At 37.0% G+C, this 22,569-nt stretch overlaps 1 protein-coding gene across 4 annotated transcripts; it reads right to left on the bottom strand.

The window, feature by feature from the left end:
* Positions 1-478: 478 nt before the first annotated feature.
* Positions 479-22,197, bottom strand: LOC136764371 (probable E3 ubiquitin-protein ligase HERC6). Of its 4 annotated transcripts, none has more exons than XM_066718370.1 (23): positions 21,757-22,197; positions 20,921-21,074; positions 20,437-20,513; positions 19,566-19,796; positions 18,759-18,850; positions 18,006-18,133; positions 17,692-17,849; positions 17,170-17,243; positions 14,649-14,773; positions 14,232-14,291; positions 13,814-13,919; positions 12,127-12,316; positions 11,372-11,523; positions 10,350-10,466; positions 9,707-9,805; positions 7,541-7,714; positions 7,004-7,144; positions 6,538-6,704; positions 3,113-3,179; positions 2,737-2,807; positions 2,267-2,450; positions 1,985-2,087; positions 479-1,098 (listed from the first exon to the last, which is right to left on the bottom strand). In XM_066718370.1, exons 1-23 carry the CDS (start codon positions 21,983-21,985, stop codon positions 887-889), a joined length of 3,111 nt encoding a protein of 1,036 aa, XP_066574467.1. In that variant the 5' UTR covers positions 21,986-22,197; the 3' UTR covers positions 479-886. The 4 variants fall into 4 exon arrangements, with proteins under 4 accessions (XP_066574467.1, XP_066574468.1, XP_066574469.1 ...); XM_066718371.1 differs by having other exon boundaries at positions 13,814-13,916; XM_066718372.1 differs by having other exon boundaries at positions 14,673-14,773.
* Positions 22,198-22,569: the final 372 nt, after the last annotated feature.

The raw sequence follows: 22,569 nt of genomic DNA, 5'->3' as shown, positions 1-22,569 counted from the left end.
TATCTGCTGCATTTTATGAATGAGAAATTGTTTTGAATTAAGGCATATATGCTTAATTAAATTAATTAGCACTGTGTCATTGTGAAATTAAATATACTACATTGTAGATTCATGTATGTTTTATAGCACCAACAAAATTGTGTATTTTCTTCAAACAAATTAGTTATTTAAGAGGCGATTTGAATGTTAAAGACTTAATCTGAGCCTGACCCATATAATGAAGGAAATTCCCCATATTCCAGGGCAGCACAGAATATTGATTAATAAATGTAGGACTATGACAATAACTTTGTCTGATTGTCACTACTATTGTATTAGCTTTTATTTATTGTGATACCCATGATATCCATATGACAATTTACTAACTCATATATATATATATATATATATGTATGTATATAAAAACATACTTAACATATAAGGTACATTTTATTCTGAGAACAGCTTAACGCAGTAGTAAAAAAAAAGTCCATCAGAATTGAAGGCATTAGCTTTATTGCAGTATTACTGACATTTCAATATCCTAATGCATACTAACAGTACAAGCATATTTGTCTCAGAAATTTGCATTTTAACAAGTTCTATTGATTGTTAGTTACAATTACAACACACATCCCAAGAAGCCCATCTAAGCAGATTATTAGTATTTTACTTTCATACACTTCTGGGATAATCATTTATTTATTTAGTCTAATTCTATATCATGGCACGCCCACATTCAAAGCATTGCAGTAGGTGAGACCAGATGTTATAAGGACATGACTAAATACATGGTTTATGGTTTTTAATTGTTAGTAGAAGCAAGGTTTTACATATATAGAGCATGTGGTGGTGGAGCTGTCTCCAGAAGACAGAGGAGTTTTCCTTTGGTAACAGCAGATTATCCTCATTCTTTCCAGAAGCCTCTGTTGTGATAGATGGCTTCGATGAGCTTGTCTCGCAGCCTCTCTTTAGTGGAGTACATGGGGAGCCACAGAAGGTTATGGCACGTGAGAGATTCTGGAAAGTGATCTTGAGTGGAATGAGGCAAGAATTGAATTTTCATTTGAACGCATTTCATCCCTTGGATTGGAACTCGATCACATCCAGTCAGGAACACTACAATAAAAAGGTACATTGATTATTCTCATATTACCTATCTATCTATATGTATTAGGTGGGAGTTAGGTAAACTATTCTTTCACATTCAGTAAAAGGTTCTACTGTGCACAAGACCCCTCTAGTGTTTGAACTGAGAATTGTTACCCTTATCAGACAAAAATATCACAAACCTAACTGAAATAATCAATGCTTCCCTTTCAAGTTGAAAGACAGCCATTACTGAATGGGAAGAGCCTTCTGACCTGCCAATCAGTGAAAACATATACCAAAGCGCAGGCAACATTGTTCCTCTACATGGGGCAACTGGCTCGGTGGCTGAGAGAGCCCCCTTCCGCAGATGCGGGGTAAATGAAGTTGGTGTCTGCCTACATGACCAACCTGCTGCGCAAGAGGGGGGAAAGCCATGGGAAGGTCCCCAGCAATGGTCACGGCCAGGTGTCACCTCTGACTGTTCTTCTTGATGTGCCCATCACACATTGCCAGACATTCGGGGAGACAGTCGATCTCAATATCATGCACTCAGCCAAGACAAAGGAGACATCTTCAAAGTATGCTGACCTCCAGCAGTCAAGGAGGCAGCCACAGTCGCGCAACTGGCCTTATCAGCAGCATTCGGGCAGGCAGTGGCCCAGACCAGCAAAGAATCTGCCGAAGCCACAGCCAAGCAGTGGTCCACACCCTGGCTACCGCCGCAGGAGCCACACACACACTCACAGGCAAGGGGCAATATTAGGCTCTCTGGCTGGAGGCCGAAATGAAGGGGCAACCCCCATAAGCCTTCGGGGAAGCTGCAGAGAGACCATTCCTGAAATAACTTGGCCGCCATCAGCACCAGCTGTATGGATACTAATTTAAAATAATAATAATTTAAAACAAAACTTACAGAGGAATAACTTTTTTTTGTCTGGTGTCAGTTCATCAAACACATCCCAGAACATGATGATATTTGGGTGCTTTTCATGGTATTTTCCTTCATACAGTGTATTCTGGGTTAAGAATAAAGTTATAATTAGTTGTTGACCTTTAAAGCATTTATTATACATCATAGTAAACAGATGAGGGATGGAGTGATTGAGCCTTCATTGTGAGTCTCATACAATTTGAAAGAAATCAGTGCTGCTTCAAAGCTTCATCAATTTATGAGAAAATGATTGACCATTCTCACCAGTTTCAGATTGTCCCAGTCATAGTCTTCTGTTCCTACCATTACCCCCCTCAGTTCCTGCGGCTGAAAGAACTCAACTACATCCATGTCACAAACTTTGAAAAACCCTCTCTTGAACTCATCAAAAAGCTCCTTCACAGATTGGTTGAACACATAATCCACGAAGTCTTCAACAACTTGAGCCCTTAAAAAACAAAAACAAACAAACAAAAAAACATGTACATGTAAACATGTAAAACAACTATTCATGTACATTTAATAAATTGACAGGACTTTTAGTTAATACAAAATAGCACATCAACATATGAGTATGATAAAATATCAAAATATTTTATCTGCACATATTCACTATGTGTATATTTGAGCAACTAGATACTAGATATTTTTTTTATATTAAGGACCTCTATATTAATGTTGCATTACTTAATCTGAAAATATATGCAAATAAAAAAGTTATCAAAACTCTTTACTTGTTAGCATCATTCACAGGTTTTCCCTTCTTGTTAGGATCAAGTTCAACATTTCTGCCACCCCAAGACACCTGTAAAAAAAATGTTATGTTTATGAATACTTTACATGTTACAAAGCGACATCCAATGAGAGAGAGAGAGAGACGGCAGGAGAATTGAAAGGTACTAGAAAAAATACAGCATTGATTTATGATAATACCTGTATTTATCAGTTCTACAATACCTATAGCAACTTTTGCTGAGAGGTTTACTTTGAATAAAAAGGACAGGTCATGTACGAGCACCCTTTCCAACAGTCTGAGTCTGTATATTGTGTTTTCTAACAATGTCTAATTTAGACAAACCTCAATATTCTAAATATAATAATCAGACATACTGAGAAGGTCTGGTCCAGATTTTCTTCAACGTCTTCTTCACTGTATTTTAAGATCTTGCGAAGGCTCCTAATTATGCAAACAAATACAGTCATTATGAAATTGCTAAAACAGCTGAAATAACAACATATGTAAGCTGTATATGGGTATAGACATATATACAAAACTCTGCAATAAACAAGAAATTGTGTGCTGCAAATAATTCCCCAAAAAGTGGATGTTGGAGTAAACTGCATTGCCTGGCAGGTAGGCATATTGTGGTATACAGTGTGGTTTATTTATAGACAGTTATGCCATTTAACACATACTGAATAATCATACTTTTTCTGAGTGTAATTCATAAAATACACACTTACAATAAATTGTGCAGTAAAGAGCCAAAAAGGGTTCTGTTACGTCCTTCATATATGTTCCTCAAAAAGGTTCCATATACAGTTAGGACCATAAATATTTGCACAGTGACACAATTGCCATTTTTTTCGAAGTATGCCACCACAATAGATTTGAAAGGAAACAACCAAGATATGCTTTAAATGTAGACTTTCATCTTTAATTTGAGGGTAGTTACATCCAAATTGGGTGAACAGTGTAGGAATAATAACCAATTTTTATATGAGAGTTTCAATACTTGGTTGCAAATCCTTTGCAGTCAATGACTGCCTGAAGTCTGGAACCCATAGACATCACCAGATGCTGGGTTTCTTCTCTGGTGATGCTCTGCCAGGCCTGCACTGCAGCTGTCTTTAGTTCCTGCTTGTTCTTGGGGCATTTTGCATTCAGTTCTTCTTGATTGTTTCCTTTCCAATCCATTATGGTGGCGTACAGAGCCAAAATGATGACAATTGTGTCACTGTCCAAATATGTATGGACCTAACTAGAGGTTCTACAGCATGGAATCAAATGGTTCAAAATTGAACCATGTATATATAGTGCTATCTGTGAAACACCATTTTCAACCATGAAAGCTGAATAATAAAATGTATTAGTTTAATTGTACCCCAATTTTAATAACTTAATTTTTGGTTATTATTGTTGTTGTGTATACAACAGCATAAGCTGTAACTCATAGCAATTACTGTACGAAATTAGTGACTGTAAATTGGAAATTAAGAAACACACAAAGGTGTGTAATAAAGGTTATAGAAGATCATGAAAAGTCAGATTTATACTGTACCTAACTTGACAATGACAAATATAGTGTATTGTTCTCATAAATACATTAATTTAATTTATTAAATTTAGTCAAAGTGATTAGTGAAAACAATAAAACATATTGACACAGACAGAGTGGAAAAGCAGTGGGGCTGTGCCAGGCTTCTTCTGACAAACCCAGGCTGAGACAACAGTGCAGGGGTAAGGGTCACACACTTAATTACATCCACACAACCATTTACACCCAACCCCCCCAGTCCTGTCCACCAGGGTCCATATCCCTGTTGAGGGCCGCTCCCAGCATGCCTCTGTCCCCTTATGCTAATGCAAGAGGAGTTCCCCCCTCTATATACAGTGGGGGAAAAAAGTATTTGATCCCCGGCTGATTTTGTACGTTTGCCCACTGACAAAGAAATGATCAGTCTATAATTTTAATGTTAGGTGTATTTTAGCAGTGAGAGACAGAATAACAACAAAAAAATCCAGAAAAACGCATTTCAAAAAAGTTATAAATTGATTTGTATGTTAATGAGGGAAATAAGCATTTGACCCCTTCGACTTAGTATTTGGTGGCAAAACCCTTGTTGGCAATCACAGAGGTCAAACGTTTCTTGTACTTGGCCACCAGGTTTGCACACATCTCAGGAGGGATTTTGTCCCACTCCTCTTTGCAGATCCTCTCCAAGTCATTAAGGTTTCGAGGCTGACATTTGGCAACTCGAACCTTCAGCTCCCTCCACAGATTTTCTATGGGATTAAGGTCTGGAGACTGGCTAGGCCACTCCAGGACCATAATGTGCTTCTTCTTGAGCCACTCCTTTGTTGCCTTGGCTGTGTGTTTTGGGTCATTGTCATGCTGGAATACCCATCCACGACCCATTTTCAATGCCCTGGCTGAGGGAAGGAGGTTCTCACCCAAGATTTGACGGTACATGGCTCCGTCCATTGTCCCTTTGATGCAGTGCAGTTGTCCTGTCCCCTTAGCAGAAAAACACCCCCAAAGCATAATGTTTCCACCTCCATGTTTGACGGTGGGGATGGTGTTCTTGGGGTCATTCCTCCTCCTCCAAACACGGCGAGTTGAGTTGATGCCAAAGAGCTCGATTTTGGTCTCATCTGACCACAACACTTTCACCCAGTTCTCCTCTGAATCATTCAGATGTTGGCAAACTTCAGACGGGCCTGTACATGTGCTTTCTTGAGCAGGGGGACCTTGCGGGCGCTGCAGGATTTCAGTCCTTCACGGCGTAGTGTGTTACCAATTGTTTTCTTGGTAACTATGGTCCCAGCTGCCTTGAGATCATTAACAAGATCCTCCCGTGTAGTTCTGGGCTGATTCCTCACCGTTCTCATAATCATTGAAACTCCACGAGGTGAGATCTTGCATGGAGCCCCAGACCGAGGGAGACTGACAGTTATTTTGTGTTTCTTCCATTTGCGAATAATCACACCAACTGTTGTCACCTTCTCACCAAGCTGCTTGGCGATGGTCTTGTAGCACATTCCAGCCTTGTGTAGGTCTACAATCTTGTCCCTGACATCCTTGGACAGCTCTTTGGTCTTGGCCATGGTGGAGAGTTTGGAATCTGATTGATTGATTGCTTCTGTGGACAGGTGTCTTTTATACAGGTAACGAGCTGAGATTAGGAGCACTCCCTTTAAGAGAGTGCTCCTAATCTCAGCTCGTTACCTGTATAAAAGACACCTGGGAGCCAGAAATCTTGCTGATTGATAAGGGATCAAATACTTATTTCCCTCATTAACATGCAAATCAATGTATAACTTTTTTGTAATGCGTTTTTCTGGATTTGTTTGCTGTTATTCTGTCTCTCACTGTTAAAATACACCTACCATTAAAATTATAGACTGATCATTTCTTTGTCAGTGGGCAAACGTACAAAATCAGCAGGGGATCAAATACTTTTTTCCTTCACTGTATAAGATGATATTGAGGAAGGACAGAGAATTTTCATCTCATCAAGCAACAATAAACAACTTGAAAAGGAAGTTTGAAGACAAACAGCGTAATTAAGCAGTTATATACACAATAAATCTTGTCACTAGTTTAATACAACTTATGACCCTTTTAAAATGTCTGGTAATTAATTAATTAATAATGTCTCCTTGAAGGTTCATTCATGGAACCCTCTTCTAAAAAACGGTCTCAAATTTTGTAGCAAGAACCCAAAGGTCCTAAATAGAACCCAAAAGAACCTTTGTTTTTTGTAAGTGTGGGTGTCAATACAGGTCATTCTCCTGTTGGTGTCTAACTCACTCGCCCATCACAGGTTCCAGTTCCTCCAGGTCCTCCAGGGTGGGCTTCACTCCTACCAGCTTTTTAAACAGCGCCAGAGGGAACGGGAGGTGTACTATGTTGTTATTGTACATCGCAATTCCACACAGAATCCCAAACAGAAAGTACCTCTTCTTATCCAGTCCAGGCTATGGAATCAGAAGAAATACAAATGTGTTCAAAGAATGTTTCTACTTTGTACCCAGTCAATTATCAGTTGTTACCAGTGAAATAGTGTGTGAATTAGAATTTTGTTGTAGAGCTACACATGTATAAAAATTGTTTTGAAGTGCTAGACATTTATTCTGAAACTTTCAAATGAAAGAATTGAACAGGAATATTAAAGTGTTGGAGACTCCTTTCATAATATGCCTGTCATGTATACTGTATTTATAATAAGCATTTTGAATTATATCCACATATCTTCATTTAAAACTCAACAGCTTACCTGAGAAGGAAACCAAATTAATGTTGCCGAATTGTTGTACCAGAACATACCAGACTCTGGTGCCATGAGCTGGACAAAGATGTGAAGAAAGAAGTCCCTTTTGTTGACCATTGTTGGTGTCAAGTCATCTGTGAAAATCACCTAGGTAGAGTAAAGTGTATTACCTTTACATACAACATCATTGACAAACTGGAATAAAGTATAAACTGTCAACTTATCTCAATATTTGTATCAAGAATTTAATACGTTTTTTAAAGGTGCCAATTCTGCCAGACACGCCTTTCTCTATCAGTGATTATTCATCTACAAAAGACAAAACATTAATATATGTATCTATAGGTTTGTATGTGCAGAAACCTGGGGAATGATCATTGAAATACACTGACAGATGTAATTTAGCAACAGAAATGACCATACAAAAACACAACCAAACACAAAAATAAATATCAGCAATTGATTAAGCAAGAGATCATTACATAGCAAATCTGTCTATATACTAAGAGTGTGTTTATGTGTGTGTAAATGAGTTAATCTTACTGAAAGATCTTTCTTGAAGTCTTCATTATCTGCCTGATTCAGCTGCCTGAAAGTGTCTTGAATCAAATCTGTACGTCTCAGCCGCAGTTGGAAGATTGGATTAGATGGGAGAGGGAGGGGCTCAGGATTCCCCACGGAACAAAGCATTAAACCAAGTTCGCTATAATATTTTATCTGAAAATTCACACAACAGGGGTCAGTCAAATGTCAATTCTGTTATTTCCTACAAGTTAGAGGATTTACATTCACCATTTTCATGGCTACAGCTTATGTGCTGCTTCAGGAGGGATGAAGATATGCACAATATCAAAGTTCAGTTTATTTTTGCTCTGCTCGGCCACAATACCTCAGTCCCCTCTTTACACCAATTACAGGGTTTGATGCAGATGAAACAACTAACACCCCGAACCTACAGGCACTTGAGAAGCCACAGGAGTCACTCATGTACAAATAAGTTTTCCAGACAGCTTCCATCAACCCTCTAATGGTAGTGATTGTCCAATTGTGCATTGCATGCTGGGAAGATTGTATAGACTGTATTAGAGACCAGCTCTTACAGTCTATCAGATGTACCCTGTACTCCAGGGATCTACAACATTTCATCATACATTTTTCATTACAGACATTTTGTCATGGGGTACATTTCATCACCAGTGACAATTCATAACCAATTTGCATATTCACTTCCAAATTACATACAGACTGTTTCTTTTGATTTAGATTGAATATTTCTTAATGTCCTACTACTTAATGACCTCTGTCCAAAACATACTTCTATTAAATCCTACAGTAAATAAATATGGAGAATATTTTTTGGCCAAAATGAATAAATTAATAAATAAATAAAAAATGAAATACATAGGCTACATTAATAAATAAACAAAAAAATAAAAAAAAAAAATAGATAAATATATATATTGATGTATTTAAATTTGTATTCATCTATGTATTGATGTATTTATATATTTTTTAATTTATTTAGTATTGTAATTTATTAATTTATTTTTAAATTTTGGGACAAATTACCCTCATAAATAAAACCTAGTCACTGACTTGAAAGCCAAATGTAACCCGTGCCAAGGCTCCGTCAAACTATACCAGACTCTGTTATCTGATCTAATATGTCCCAGACTACGCCACCCTTATTCAATGTTGAATATAAGGGAAATACTGAAACCACCTCCAGCGTATCTGTTTTTATGTTACTAAATATTTGAATTATATACTGAGTTTAAGCTGTAAACCACTCAAAATTAATACGCTATAAATACTTTCACCTCCAACTGCCAAACCCATAGTTTATGAAGTATGCTATACTGAATATAATATAGCTGACAATCTGGGTTTGTAATAACATTAGTCATTGTGAAAGATTTATAATTGTTTTGATTTCCTACACATCATTTATTATTATCATTATGTATTTTATTATCAGATTTGTACCAGATACAGCTCTCGTTTGCCTGTCCTGATCAGCTCAACAAGTTTCCAACTTTCCTTTGGAATTCAATCTTGCTCACGTTGATCAGTCACCTGTTTGATTGTGAATGCTAATTATTTTGTATTAGGTGTAGGGCACTGTAGTGGTGAAAAGTGTGTTTTCTGCATTGATACGCAGCTGTAATAAGCCATTTCAAAGCACTTTCACGTTGCATAATATGTCATATTTCAGTTTAATGCTATTTTTATAACTGGTTATTTATGTTTAATAATTTTATAAGTCTGCTAAGATATGTGCATACCGATTTGTACACCAGTTTACACTGTTTATTGTGAAAAGTTTATTATATTCATATTTTTTGTATTGTATATATGTGCATGTTTTAATAAACATTCAAACATTTCAACTAATGGGGTGAAAGTAAAGAGTTGAAAAACCAACTACAACTTCTGTGGCTAACAGAAGGATTTAATAAAAGTCTGTTTTGGAATCGTAGGACATTAAGGAATATTCAATCTAAATCAAAGATTTAATTTGTAATGTAATGTAATTGGTGAATTATGCTTTTACTACACGTGCCACTCGGGTTACCTGCTTGGAATTATATTCTTGACACAAAAAAAAACACATATCCCCTATCTTTAACAAATGGATACTGTTTCAGGTTCCAATACTAGAGGAAGTAACTATGAACTAATAAAAGTTGAAAGAGAAGGACATTTTACCCTTTTAATGACAGCATCAACTTGAAACAAACTGATCTTCACATTCAAATTCAGAACAAATGGGAAGCGGCAGAAAATAGGAGGTGTGTCTTCTGTGTCCTAAAATTGTAATGAAAATGAAATATTAACAGCCATGGGATTGAAAAAACAGCTGAAGTAAAAACGTTCATATTGTTCTTTAAACTTTACTTCAGTTGTATCATTTTAAAGTTTATTGGACATTGAGACTAAAGAATACTCAATTAATTTTGATTGAAGACAAGAGGTGTATACTTTGATTACCACTCCATAATAATGTAAGCAGGTATTAAGATCATTACAGGTAAAAAGTAAAACAAAAGATATTAACATGCTGATAGGGGTGAGCACAGAATAGTTTGTTCTTCTTTTCTCTACTCCCTACACTTCCCAAAATTGTTTATTGACAGAAGAGAGTATTTCCTCCATTATAATCCATGGGAGAATTGTGATCATTGGCAACACAAGTTTATTTTTTACATTTAGTCATTTTACATTAACTTTTCTACACCAAATAATGGTGAACTTAAAATACACCCAGCAAATCTAAGAAGAACCAACAAAAATGAGAATGAATATAATGGGGTATTTACTTTATGCCTTTTAATCACAGCAAATCTCTTACCTCACGTTGTGCCCAGCTACGCCAGTTCATCAGATCGACATTTAAAAGTAAATGTCTGGCAATTTCATCTATGTAGAACTCACTCAAGGGAACAGTCGTTGTTGCTGTTTTACTTGCCTACAAACATATGCATCATATCTGAATGTGAAAAGATCATATCTCCAGGGAGAGGAGAGGCTGTACATTTAAAGCCAAGGCTGAAAAACTTTTCTTAAACATTGTTCCCTGGAGTTAATGTTATTATTATTATTATTATTTTTGTATCCCTTATCCAGGGCAACTTACAACATAAGTGCAAAAATACAGTTCGGTAAAGGCATCAATCATTACAAATTCAATTTACATAAAACATAGCAATTCAAAATATAATACATTTTACAAGTTCCAATTTACAATTTACACAGGCAAGTACAGAAAGTGAGGTCCTACATCCAGGACGGTAAAAGCTAAATGCTGTCAAGATGTAGGGTCACAGTCAGGGGCTACAGGAAAGGGAGCAAGGAGGAAAACAAATCGAAAACACAAGAAGCATAATAAAACTGTGAAGTGCTATCTAGTGGGGATAAAAGGACTAATATTACAAATACTGTCTGAAAAGATACGTCTTGAGTAATGTTAGTCATAACATCTAAATATAATAGATTAATGGCTTTGATAACAACTTCCTGAGAAACTGAGAACAGTCAAAAGGTGGTTATAGGCTGTTCCCCTCATCTGTGCTCACCATTCCTGCACTCCTGCCTCCAGTGCAGCTTCTGGCTTTTCTTTTCAAAATCTACACTGCTGAACATTGCATTTTAAGCTTGTGTATATTACATTTAAACCAAATTATACTACAGCAGAGTAGAGAGAAGAAGATGTGATCAAATGCTGAAAAGGATTTTGTTTCTCTGGTCGTAAAAACACTGAATGTGTCACAGAATCAATCTGATCTGAAAGATCACATTACATGAATCTTGTTCAAATAGTTACAACTGTTTGCAGAGGCAACTGAAGAAATGCATATATACGGAGTTGCTTACTTTGTACAAAAGTTTTAAAATCTGGAGTACTTCTCTCATGTCAGGTTTAATGGTCTCAAACAACCCTGAAGTCAGCGCAAAACCCACGGCACGCTTAAACATATGGATGGGTTTCTTCAAGAATGACGGTGTCAGAGAAGACCACCACTTTCCTGGAAAAAATCATAATGATATTTTAGCACTTAGAATACTAATGTGAGTCAGCCCTCAAACCAAAGCATATATCTGTGGTGTCCAGCCCAGGTCCTGTAAGGCCCTGATTCAGTCAGTTTCATAGATCATCTTAAATCACTAGTGTCGAACTGGGAACACGATAGTTATTCAATAATTTAGCGAGTTCTTTACATTTTCTTTATAAAATGATGATTAGGGTGAGATGAGACCCCTGCTTTCTTTAACAGAAAACAATGGAGCTGGACTACAAAAATATACACATCAACTGATACAGAAAGTGAACATACAGAATGTTTAATTTAATAAATAATAATAATAATAATAATAATAATAATAATAATAATAATAATAATAATAATAATAATAAAGGTTTTGAAATGAGGAAACAGTGATTGCATTGATTTCTTGCGTACATTTTTAAAAGACAGTAAGAGATAACCACTCTTCTTAGGAAACTAGTTCTGAGATTAATTCAGTGTAGAAACAATCATACCATTCCATGTTATGATGTAAAATAAAAAGTCAGCTTGAGATGACCAGTTTTCTTAGGAAACGTAATAATTTGATTTTTTCAGACTTACTGAGGGTTTTTTGTGACGAGTCATTCAGATTAGCAATGGCTCTTGCCACTAGAAGGACCAGGTCAATGGCACTCTGGTCTGTGTGCAGTACTGGGCACTCGGGTAGGATCAGGAAAATATCCAGTAACTTCAGCACTTTAGATGCAGACAGGAGCTGTGGTATCAGTTTCTCATTGAAGCTTGAAAAAATCTACATGGAGAAGTAGGATATTAATTAAAACATATCGGTAGACACACTAATTGTAATTGTAATAAATAGCTTGAGTTTACAGTTGGTAAAGTGTTTACTAATAATTAAAGGCATTCATATTCTCATTCAAAATGGTGGCAAAAGTCCCCATAAATTTCCTTTAAAAAAAAAAAAAGCCAAATGTAATGAACTGAATTTAAATTGCTGACCAACTTCACATAAAACCATTGATCAAGTTTGCAAAATCACACCCATAGTGGAATATAAATATAGTATTATACAGCATATTGATTACATTGTACTCTTGTATACCTTTTAAGTCACCTTGGATAATTGTGCCATCCAGATTAATAGATCATAATAATACTTAATAAAAAAAAAATACAAATGTAATATTCTGAGTACCATAAAGTTGCCACGGAAGCCTTGGAAACCAAAAACTGCTTTCTTTCAAACCTGACGATCTCTCTTACAGATCCTAAGCAGGCTGGTATTCTCCAAATCTCTACACTCTAAACTTCTAGTCTCCATACAAAGTGAATCACCCATCACCTTGACCAAACATAATTGAGAAAAGCTGTACAAATTTCATTACAGAAATATGACAGTATTGAACAATTAGTTATACATTCTCATGGAACCCTTGCTCTTATTTATACAAAACATAAGAAACATAAGAAAGTTTACAAACGAGAGGAGGCCATTCGACCATCGTGCTCGTTTGGTGTCCATTAATAACTAAGTGATCCAAGGATGCTATCCAGTCTGATTTTAAATGTTCCCAAATTTTCAGCTTCAACCACATTGCTGGGGAGTTTGTTCAGATTGTGACAACTGAGTGTGAAGAAGTGTCTCCTGTTTTCCGTCTTTGTTCCGTCATTTGTGTCCCTGGGTCCGTGTGTCCCTGCTGATCTGGAAAAGCTCCTCTGGTTTGATGTGGTCGATGCCTTTCATGATTTTGAAGACTTGAATCAAGTCCCCACGTAGTCTCCTCTGTTCCAGGGTGAAAAGGTTCAGTTCCTCAGTCTCTCAGTAGGACATTCCCTTCAGACCTGGAATAAGTCTGGTTGCTCTCCTCTGAACTGCCTCTAGAGCAGCGATATCTTTCTTGAAGTGTGGAGCCCAGAACTGTCCACAGTATCCAGATGAGCTCTAACTAGTGCATTGTACAGTCTGAACATTACTGCCCTTGTTTTAAATTCTACACTTTTGACAATATACCCTAACATCCTGTTTGCCTTTTTTATTGCTTCCCCACATTGTCTGGATGGAGAAAGTGAGGAGTCCACATAGACTCCTAGGTCTTTCTCATCTAGTTCTATTCCTCCCATAATGTAATTATAGTGGACATTTTTGCTACCTGCATGTATTACCTTGCACTTGTCCACATTGAATTTCATCTGCCAGGTGTCGGCCCACAACTTACGGCAAATAGAAACACACAAAAACATACCTGGAACCTCTGAAGGACATTTTACACTCCTATAAAGACTTTACCTGGTTACTGATCCAATCAGTGTTCTCAAGCCGCTTCATAGTCTTTCTCACAGCTTTCAAATCCACGATGTAAGAGTCTGAGCTGTTTTCTGAAGGAGAGTCACTGCTAAGGTAAAATGTATAACACAATTAAAATCACATAATTTTGTTTTGGTATGAGTCAAAATGTTCTAAACTGTTTTAATCCAATCTAACTCCTGCCTTTAAACCACAAACATCCTTCTACAATTGATCCTTAAACCAATTTGGGTAAATAGTAAAGGTTCCTGTGCCATCAATGAGAATACCAGTATTCATGAGGTTTACTTGAGATTGTTATAGGGGTACTATTATGATTACCCCTTATGATAGGATATCATCATCAGATATCATCAGTATATTAACATGTTCTCAAAAGTGATGTAAAATTCTATCTTACCCATTTCTTAAGAAACTTGCAACAAGACAAGAACTCGATGAAAAGATTAAGGCAATCTCACTATGGAGCAAAAAAATGACAAAAGATCAAATTGCACATTCTATACCAATATTTATATTCTCTGAACAGAACGTGAGCACAGAGGACAGAGACATAATAACTGACGAAACAACCCTTAAACCATAAACAGCATATGAATGAGATATTTTCAGAATAGATAAGACCTGATCTTAACTTTGAAATACTTGTTCTATTTTGATTAATTACATGTATCTAAGCAACAATTTTCTGATTTGTTGTTTGTTGTTCAGTATGAAAACATTTATTGAGTAATACAGGAATACTACTCTATAACACTGCCCAAGACATCGTATTCCCCTGAAATAACAGCTTCTGTAAATAATCTCTGTAAAGTACTTTGCAAAACTTGATGATTCAGACCGTTTAGCCCGTTTCCATTCTTCACTGCCAATGCCCACTGTAAGCCATTTTTGAAGAATGTCTTCATCTATTTTGATGATTTGTTCTTTAGACGCAGAAGGCTGAAAATGAAAAACACATTATCTGCTCTTGGCATTCATATGTGTCATACTTTTAAAATGTATCTGTGCTTAACTGCAAAATTTGAATGTCTTGATGTTGTATAGCATACTTTGATGAACTTTTTCAACATGCACTCACTACTTGTGTTTTGGCTTTCCCAGCTTGAAGCTGCTTATCTTTCAGCTGCCACAGCAGAAATACAGGATACATCGATATCTGCATTACAGTGTTTCACATGAAGTTGCTTTGTTAACTTGCATTGTATATTACAGTTTTTCTCGATTGCTTAAACACAAAACCTGGTTCATGAAGCACAAAAACCCATACCCTTACGTCATTCCCAAAAACACACACACATTTCCCATAACTGTAAGCACTATTCACCTGTTTCCACACGTTTCAATAATCAAAACTCTTTCTGCAAAAACATACACAAAAGTGGCCAAATAAATCATTCATTGCACTATATGTTCATTCAGCAAACACGTGCTCTCAATATAATTAACTCATCACAACCTAAACTCAAAGAGCACACCTTTCTCCAGGTGCAAACACTAAGCCTCAAAATTGTTAACACACCAATCAGAATTGCAGGGTCAATAAATAGGGCCTAGAGGCATGTCCATGTGCTTTTGAACAATGGATCATAACAATGCCGAAGTTGTGAGAACTGCCTCTTGCTCACGGTTGAGCAAGAGACTGCCCTGGTGCATATGGTGATTGCCAATAATGCCATCCGTTTGAGGGAAATTCAATCCCAAATAGTTGAAGAGCAGGTAGTCTTCCAACAAATTGACAGCATCAGCATTTACACCATTGACTGGATCATTCAGAAAAACCACATAAGGACAAAGCAGCTGTACCGTGTGTCTATTGAAAGGAATTCAAACATAGTTAAGGAGCAACGATTCCAATATGTGCAGGTAATTGCTATACTGTACAGAATTTATACAGTATGTAGAGTACTGCCCATCTCTCCAGCATATCAATACAGTACTGTATAGTAATGTGTTACAGTAACTGCAGTACACAATCTTTCATTCCAGTACAGTAGTACACTACAGTACTGTATTTGTAGTACAGTAAAATGTGTGTTTTTTTACTTCTGTAGAGAATCTTTGAGCTGGATGCCATGGCTGACCCACATGAGTACATATTCATCGACGAGGCAGGTTTCAACCTAACAAAAATGTGCAAAAGGGGGCGCAACATCCTTGGTCACCATGCCATCATACAAGTTCCTGGCCAGAGAGGAGGCAACGTCACCCTATGTGCAGCCATCAGCAATTGTGGCGTCCTCCACCGCCATGTCATAGTGGGCCCATACAACACGGCACATCTCCTTCAATGTCTAGATCAGCTGCACAATAACTCTTCAACAGGAAGGGGAGCCAAGGCAACCAGAGCAAGCCCAATATGTTGTCATTTGGGATAACGTGAGTTTCCATCGGGCTGCTCTGGTTCGCGCCTGGTTCAATGACCACCCTAGATTCACCATTCTTTTTTTGCCAGCATACTCCCCATTTCTGAATCCGATTGAGGAATTTTTCTCACCATGGCGGTGGAGAGTGTATGACCGCAAGCCCTATGCACAGCAAAACCTGCTGCAGGCAATGGTGTACGCCTGTGGTGATGTGTCTGTGGAGTCTATTCAGGGTTATCTAAGGCACTCAAGGGCATTTTTCTCACGCTGCCTGGCAAGAGCAAACATAATGTGTGATGTTGATGAGATATGACCTGTCCCAGACCTGAGATGAGATGATGAGAACACTGATGCTGATGCTAAGTAACTTGTACATTTGCTGCATTTGGAAAGAAAGCTTTTGGAAATTGGGTAATTTTACTGTACATGGACTCTTCCTTACATGTTTTGTCAGTGTAAAATTTCAAAGGTCAGGTTTTTGACCAAAACAGCATATACAGTAGTATTCCCTCATCCACTAATGTAAGAGGTATTTTCTACAGTACTGTTCTGAATTCCTCTCGCCAGAGTGTTCCTGAAAGGGTTATCTGGATAGTCAGTGCTGTGATTTTACAAAGTTCCAATTTATTTCTCTGAAAACCTATTCTAAACATTTTGGTAGCAGTGTTTTGAAATAATCCCTCCAGTGTGTAACAAACAGTCATGTAGTCTGTGTTTTTGACAGCTTGTGTGTGTTGTCTGAGGTCAAAGTTTGAACTGGGACCCAGAAGTTAGATGTTTGTACCGTTGGGTGTGAATTTTTAAAACTTTGTGTGAAGATTTGAGAAAATTGTTGTTCCAGGAATTGTGTCTAAGAAATTGAGAAAAACTGTAATGATGCAAAGCTACCATCTTTTTAAACAAGTATATCTGACAAGCCAAAACATTTCCATATTCAAAACATATATAACAGTAATGTAACCATCACCTTACCCTTGAAGGAGCACTGTGAATGAAGTTTGTGTTCCATCCTGCAAATATGGTTCTGTCTTGGGAAGTTGAGGTATCTGCAAGTAAATCACAAGGTTATGTAAAAAACAACTTGGAAGTGTTTCTACATAATAAAACAACAAACAAACAAAAATAAATTAAAAAATATGAATTATTGAAGTAAATTAAGTATTCTCTGTATTGCTTTTAGTTTTGGGGGATATTTGGCACAACAGAAAACTGAAACGTTACAAAATAACTAAGAATTTAACATAGAGAATCCCATTATTTCCTAACTTGACACATTTTATAGCCTCAACTAGAAATTGACAGATTACCGCTAATCCTTTTGTGCAATTTTGGACAGTTATAATTCACCTGTATTCAGCTCACCGTGTGTAATTTTTAGTAAGGACGTGTGAGAAAACACACATATGCCTGTGAATAATGTCATTTTGTTGGATGTGTGTATATACACTACAAGGTTATGAAGCATGAAAAGGTGAAACAATAAATCTGCTCCACCTTGCTGCGGAGTGTCAGTGAGTTCCGAGCCCCAGGTCTGCAGTACTGGACTGGGCAGCAGCTGGTTAGCCGTGCTGCCTTGACCCAGTTGGCCTTCACTGCCCCTGCCAAAGCTCAGGACCAGGCCAGATGTGGCCACATAGACAAGGGTGTGATATCTGGAAAACAGTTGGATGGTGATACTGACAAAATGTTCATTTACAGCCTGTTCTTATGTTTTGGAGATTAGCCAAGCTTCCAAACATCTTTCAAACACATAGAAAATAAATGTTCAGTAACTTAGTGGGAAAAAAATAAAGAATTTTGATACGTACCTTCCGCAAGCCAACAGAGAAACCGGACCATCTATTTGTTCCAGCCTCTTGGGTTTGATTTCATTCGCTGTAGAGTTGTGCCCCAGTTGACCCTGATTTCCATCTCCAAAAGTGTACACACTCCCATCCTGTAAGTCAAATCAAACAGTTTTTACAGTGTTAACAGACATAATAATAATAAAAAAAATGTTTTAAACTATGTACAGACTGCAACAAGACATTTTAATTGCGGTGCTATTTTAGTAGCTGAAAGGAATGGGAAGTGTGTTCTCTTCTCTCTCTCTGGAGGATTTTATTTTCAGAATACTGATATATATTTGGGTAGAGATAAGGTGAGTACAGCTACTTTTGAATTATAAACACTGTGCTGCCATCCTTGCAAACAATCCAAACACAATGAATTGTTTAAATAGTGTAAATAGGCTTTCAGGCACAAAGCTGGAGGCCACATTATACATCCAAAATACCTGCTAACTAATACAGAACATTTCAAGTAGCTGATTGCTTACATATTTAGATTCAGTGCATAGTACAGTCAACCTTTTGAACTGAACAAAGCAAAACATTTATCTTCCTTATTGCAACTATGTTACATTTTTAAAAGTACAGTGCTGCTAAATTTTAGTGTAACTTAAGTCACTGTCACTGTTTTTCCAGACCTCTTCACCAATGAGGAATCTAGGTTATCATGCCTTTACTTCTTTACATGAATTACAAGGTTGTCTGTTTGAAATGGAAGTGAAAGACCCCTACCTTAGTGAGAGCAGCACTGTGGGCTTCTCCACAGCTTATGTAAGAGACACCAAGATGTCCGAGAGCAGGCACAGCATATGGAGTAAACCTGCCTATGAAAGAAGCAATCTTTTCTCAAACTTAACTAAAGAGTATATGTAGAGAGTATTAAATTCAAACAAATAAAGACTATGAATTCAGATGAATATTTAATAGAAGTTCACACACTGAAATGTCTTAATCGTGAGCAGACCAACTTTTGGCGAAAAATATATCAGCCTCTGTCTTTTTGTTAGTTTAGAATTAAACATTATTTTAAAAGATATATATTATCATTGAGAGACATATTTATTTTTGTTTGTTTGTTTGCTTGTGAAAAAATATACTACAGTATAGATCTGAATTGAAGGCGAGTTTTTTTCTTATCAATCTAAGCACCGAGCAATGCAACTTCCCCTTTTTTATGCACTATGCCTCGAAGCAAGCTGATATGAAATGGCACAAGGGCATATTCAGTTTGATGATTGGATGAATAGTCCTGCCTCTGAAAATGGTTAAACATGGCTGTTGTGTGATGTGGAAAAGAGTGGATCGAAAAGGTTATCAGCACTTTCATTTATTAAAATCATATAGAAATCATATTTTTGTGTGTGCAACATTAGGCTATTTATTATTATTTTACTCTCAGTTCAATGTTTAATTTGTTTAAGCTTCTTCTCTTTTTGAAAATTAAATTCTGCAGAAATGTGGCCCTCCATGATCTCTGAATTAAAAGTATATTTTTTATCCACTGTCAGATATGTTGGCAGTTTGTTCTTGCTGCAGTACCTCTCTTGTCAGTTCTGTTTAATCCCAGTTGTCCAGTGTTGTTGGCGCCCCATCCGTACACAGCCCCCGAGAGTAGGAGTGCGAAGCTGTGCTCTCCCCCTGCAGCCACCTGCGACACTGGGGCTCCGTAGAGAGACAGGACCTGACAGGGGGTGGCCTGGGTAAAGGAAACCCCTTTACCCTGCCCCAATTGACCAAAGGAGTTCTTCCCCCAGGAATAAACTGCACCATCTGGAGGACACAAAAAACCTTACAGTAAGGGAAATGTCTTAAACTGGACTACTTCAAGAAAATGCTTAGGCTATAATTTCTGAAGAACAAATAAACATTAAAAACAATACACAAGCAGGATAACGCATATTCAAAATACATCTAAATACACTGCTCTGTATCCCTTAAGTAGGCAAGAAGTGTAAGGTAAGTGGAGGAAACATGTACACATGATGAAATCTGGTCAACGAAATTAGAATTCATAGAACTTGAATCCTTTTTGATTAAATGTTGTTCTACCAAACAAATTAAATCAATAAATTTAGTCTCAGCAGTTTTATTAGTTTGGCGATTACAAAAAGTGAACAAGCAAAAACAATCCCAGACTACATTAACAGCTGTTTAATTCTACATTTTACAGAAAGTACTTTAAGACAAATATATCTTCTTGTATGTGGTTGTAGTCTGAGAAATGTGTATTTAGCCGATGGTTTAAATGGAATTAACATGAATTTAGCTGTGGTCTGTGAGCCATTACAACATAAATTATTAAATAATGCTGATCTGGGAGTTGGGCGGATTACTTAGTCATTAGTTAATAGACATTTTCTATAGAATATTGGGTGGAATAGCATTGTAAAGTTATTTGAAGAAAACATACCCTTTGAAAGTGCCAATGAATGGAACTTTCCACAAGCAACTTGCACAACTGGAATGCTTCGGAAGAAATTAATCTTTCTGCAGATGAAAAGAAAGTAATTCTATGACAAAAAGCACTTGCTTTAAAAGTAGCATTGTGCATATAGTAAGCTCTCTTGTCCAAAGTTCACACAACCATTCTATCTAGGCAGAGTGAGTGTTCAGCAAACTTGGAAAATATTATAGTATAGTTTAATCAACAATGTTTATTAAACAGAAGACATCTCAGAATAACACTGTTTCAAATGAAGAGAGTGAATACTTTCACATACAACTATACCTTTAATTATATCAGTATTGTTTGCAGGATAACTAATAGTCGGTATGACAGTCTGACCACTCTTCTGTATATTGCACTATGAATTTGTCTGGCTATGTTGTAATAATAATAATAATAATAATAATAATAATAATAATAATAATAATAATAAATAATTGTTTCTTGCCTTGGTTTTGTGACCTTTTCTTCAAAAGCACCAGTCCCAAGCTGGCCCTCACTGCCCCCTCCCCAGGAGTACACTTGCCCTGACTCACACACTGCCAGGCTGTGCTCCTGCCCACAGGCGAGGCCACACACTGCCCTCAGTCTCTCTATCTGCCCTGGAAAACACAATGGGTTGTTACTGTTATTTAAGGGCACCCAAATACGACTGGGCAGCATTATATATATATATATATATATATATAAAGATATTGAATTTATAAAAATATTTTTCCTTTTCACATGAACATGGCCCTAAAGACACACCCAAAACTTGTCACCAGATAAAAGTTACCGTTCCTTCTAAAGTACAAGTAATACATGATTGACATAAAATTGTGTATTTGTTTGTTGTCTTATGGAAATGTATAATAATTTGCACAGACTGTCCACGGTTTAAAAATAAGGACAATTCGCATCACTACCCGTACTAACCATTATGTGGCGCATAGACACATTCCAGCTCAGGTTATTTAACAAGACGCAGTGGAAGGTGAAATGAAACTAAAAGAAACCCAGGAGAGGAAACGAAACTCGGAGACTCACAGGAGGATAACAGTTATAAACTTCAATGGATTTGTTCTTATGCATTAACATCATCAGATGCACAAAAGTAACATGCAATTGTGTAAATGAATACCTTTGGACGATGTTAGTAGTTCTCCCAAAGTTTTTGAACACAAATCAAAATGGTTATAAATTAGAATTAGTAAATTATGCAAATGTTACAAAACGCGTTGTACCATTGCATGGCAGTGATGGCATGTATGCATTTGTATTAGCTTATGTATTTTGCCTTACCTGGCGTTTTCTTGTCCCTGTTCTGTCTACCCAGTTGTCCCTTAGAATTACGTCCACAAGATAAAACGTTACCTTCTTCCGTGAGGAATAAAGTATGTTGTTCTCCACACGCTACATGTGAAATATTTGAGGGCAAACGTGCCACTATTTCGGGAATTAGGACCAGACTGTGGTTTTCTTGCAGTTGCAGACCAAGCTGCCCAGCTGTCCCCTCTCCCCAGCAATACATCTCCGTCTGCCTGGTCTAGTAAATTGACAAGATGGGAAAATCTAAATCTAAATGTTCAATATTGCATATGTTATAATTTCTCCTGCAAATAATCTAAATAATAAAAATGATACTACCCTTCTGCCCCGAGTTAAACGTTCTGGAGAAAATGAACTAGACACGGACACGCACTGGGTACTTGCTCGCTCTATTGCTCCAGGTCTGGGACTACGCTGTTTTGTTAGCTTACACTGAGTCATCAAAAATCAATCAGACGATACATCACTCCCTCATGAATTGCCGTTCCTTACACAAATACAGCTAGCTGCACTGATTGTATGTAAACCACTTTGTAATGTTTTGGAAATGTTTCATGTGAGACGTATGCTAAGAAAACAATTATAATTATAATTATAATTATGTTTTTTTTATTGTAGCTGCTGGATTGGTGTCCCTGGAGTACTGGTGTCTGAGGGACTGCAGAGGACAGGACTGTTAATGAAGAAGCTGAGTTTTGTGTTCTTGGCTGTACCTGGGGCTTATTATAGTTTCTTTATGAGGAGAGACTGGTCCCGATTGTAAAGAGATACAGAGACACAAGATAA

Source organism: Amia ocellicauda, chromosome 12 (genome assembly GCF_036373705.1).
Source record: "Amia ocellicauda isolate fAmiCal2 chromosome 12, fAmiCal2.hap1, whole genome shotgun sequence".
NCBI lineage: Eukaryota > Metazoa > Chordata > Actinopteri > Amiiformes > Amiidae > Amia > Amia ocellicauda.
This window is presented reverse-complemented; position numbering and strand designations above follow the sequence as displayed.

Excerpts from the sequence above, each read along its gene's own strand:
- LOC136764371 (XM_066718370.1), bottom strand. The coding sequence starts at position 21,985 with ATGTATTGCTGGGGAGAGGGGACAGCTGGGCAGCTTGGTCTGCAACTG. Across the intron at positions 19,797-20,436 it reads TTCATTGGCACTTTCAAAGG|ATGGTGCAGTTTATTCCTGG; the intron begins GTATGTTTTCTT and ends TGTGTCCTCCAG. Across the intron at positions 18,851-19,565 it reads AAACAGAACTGACAAGAGAG|GCAGGTTTACTCCATATGCT; the intron begins GTACTGCAGCAA and ends CTTCTTTCATAG.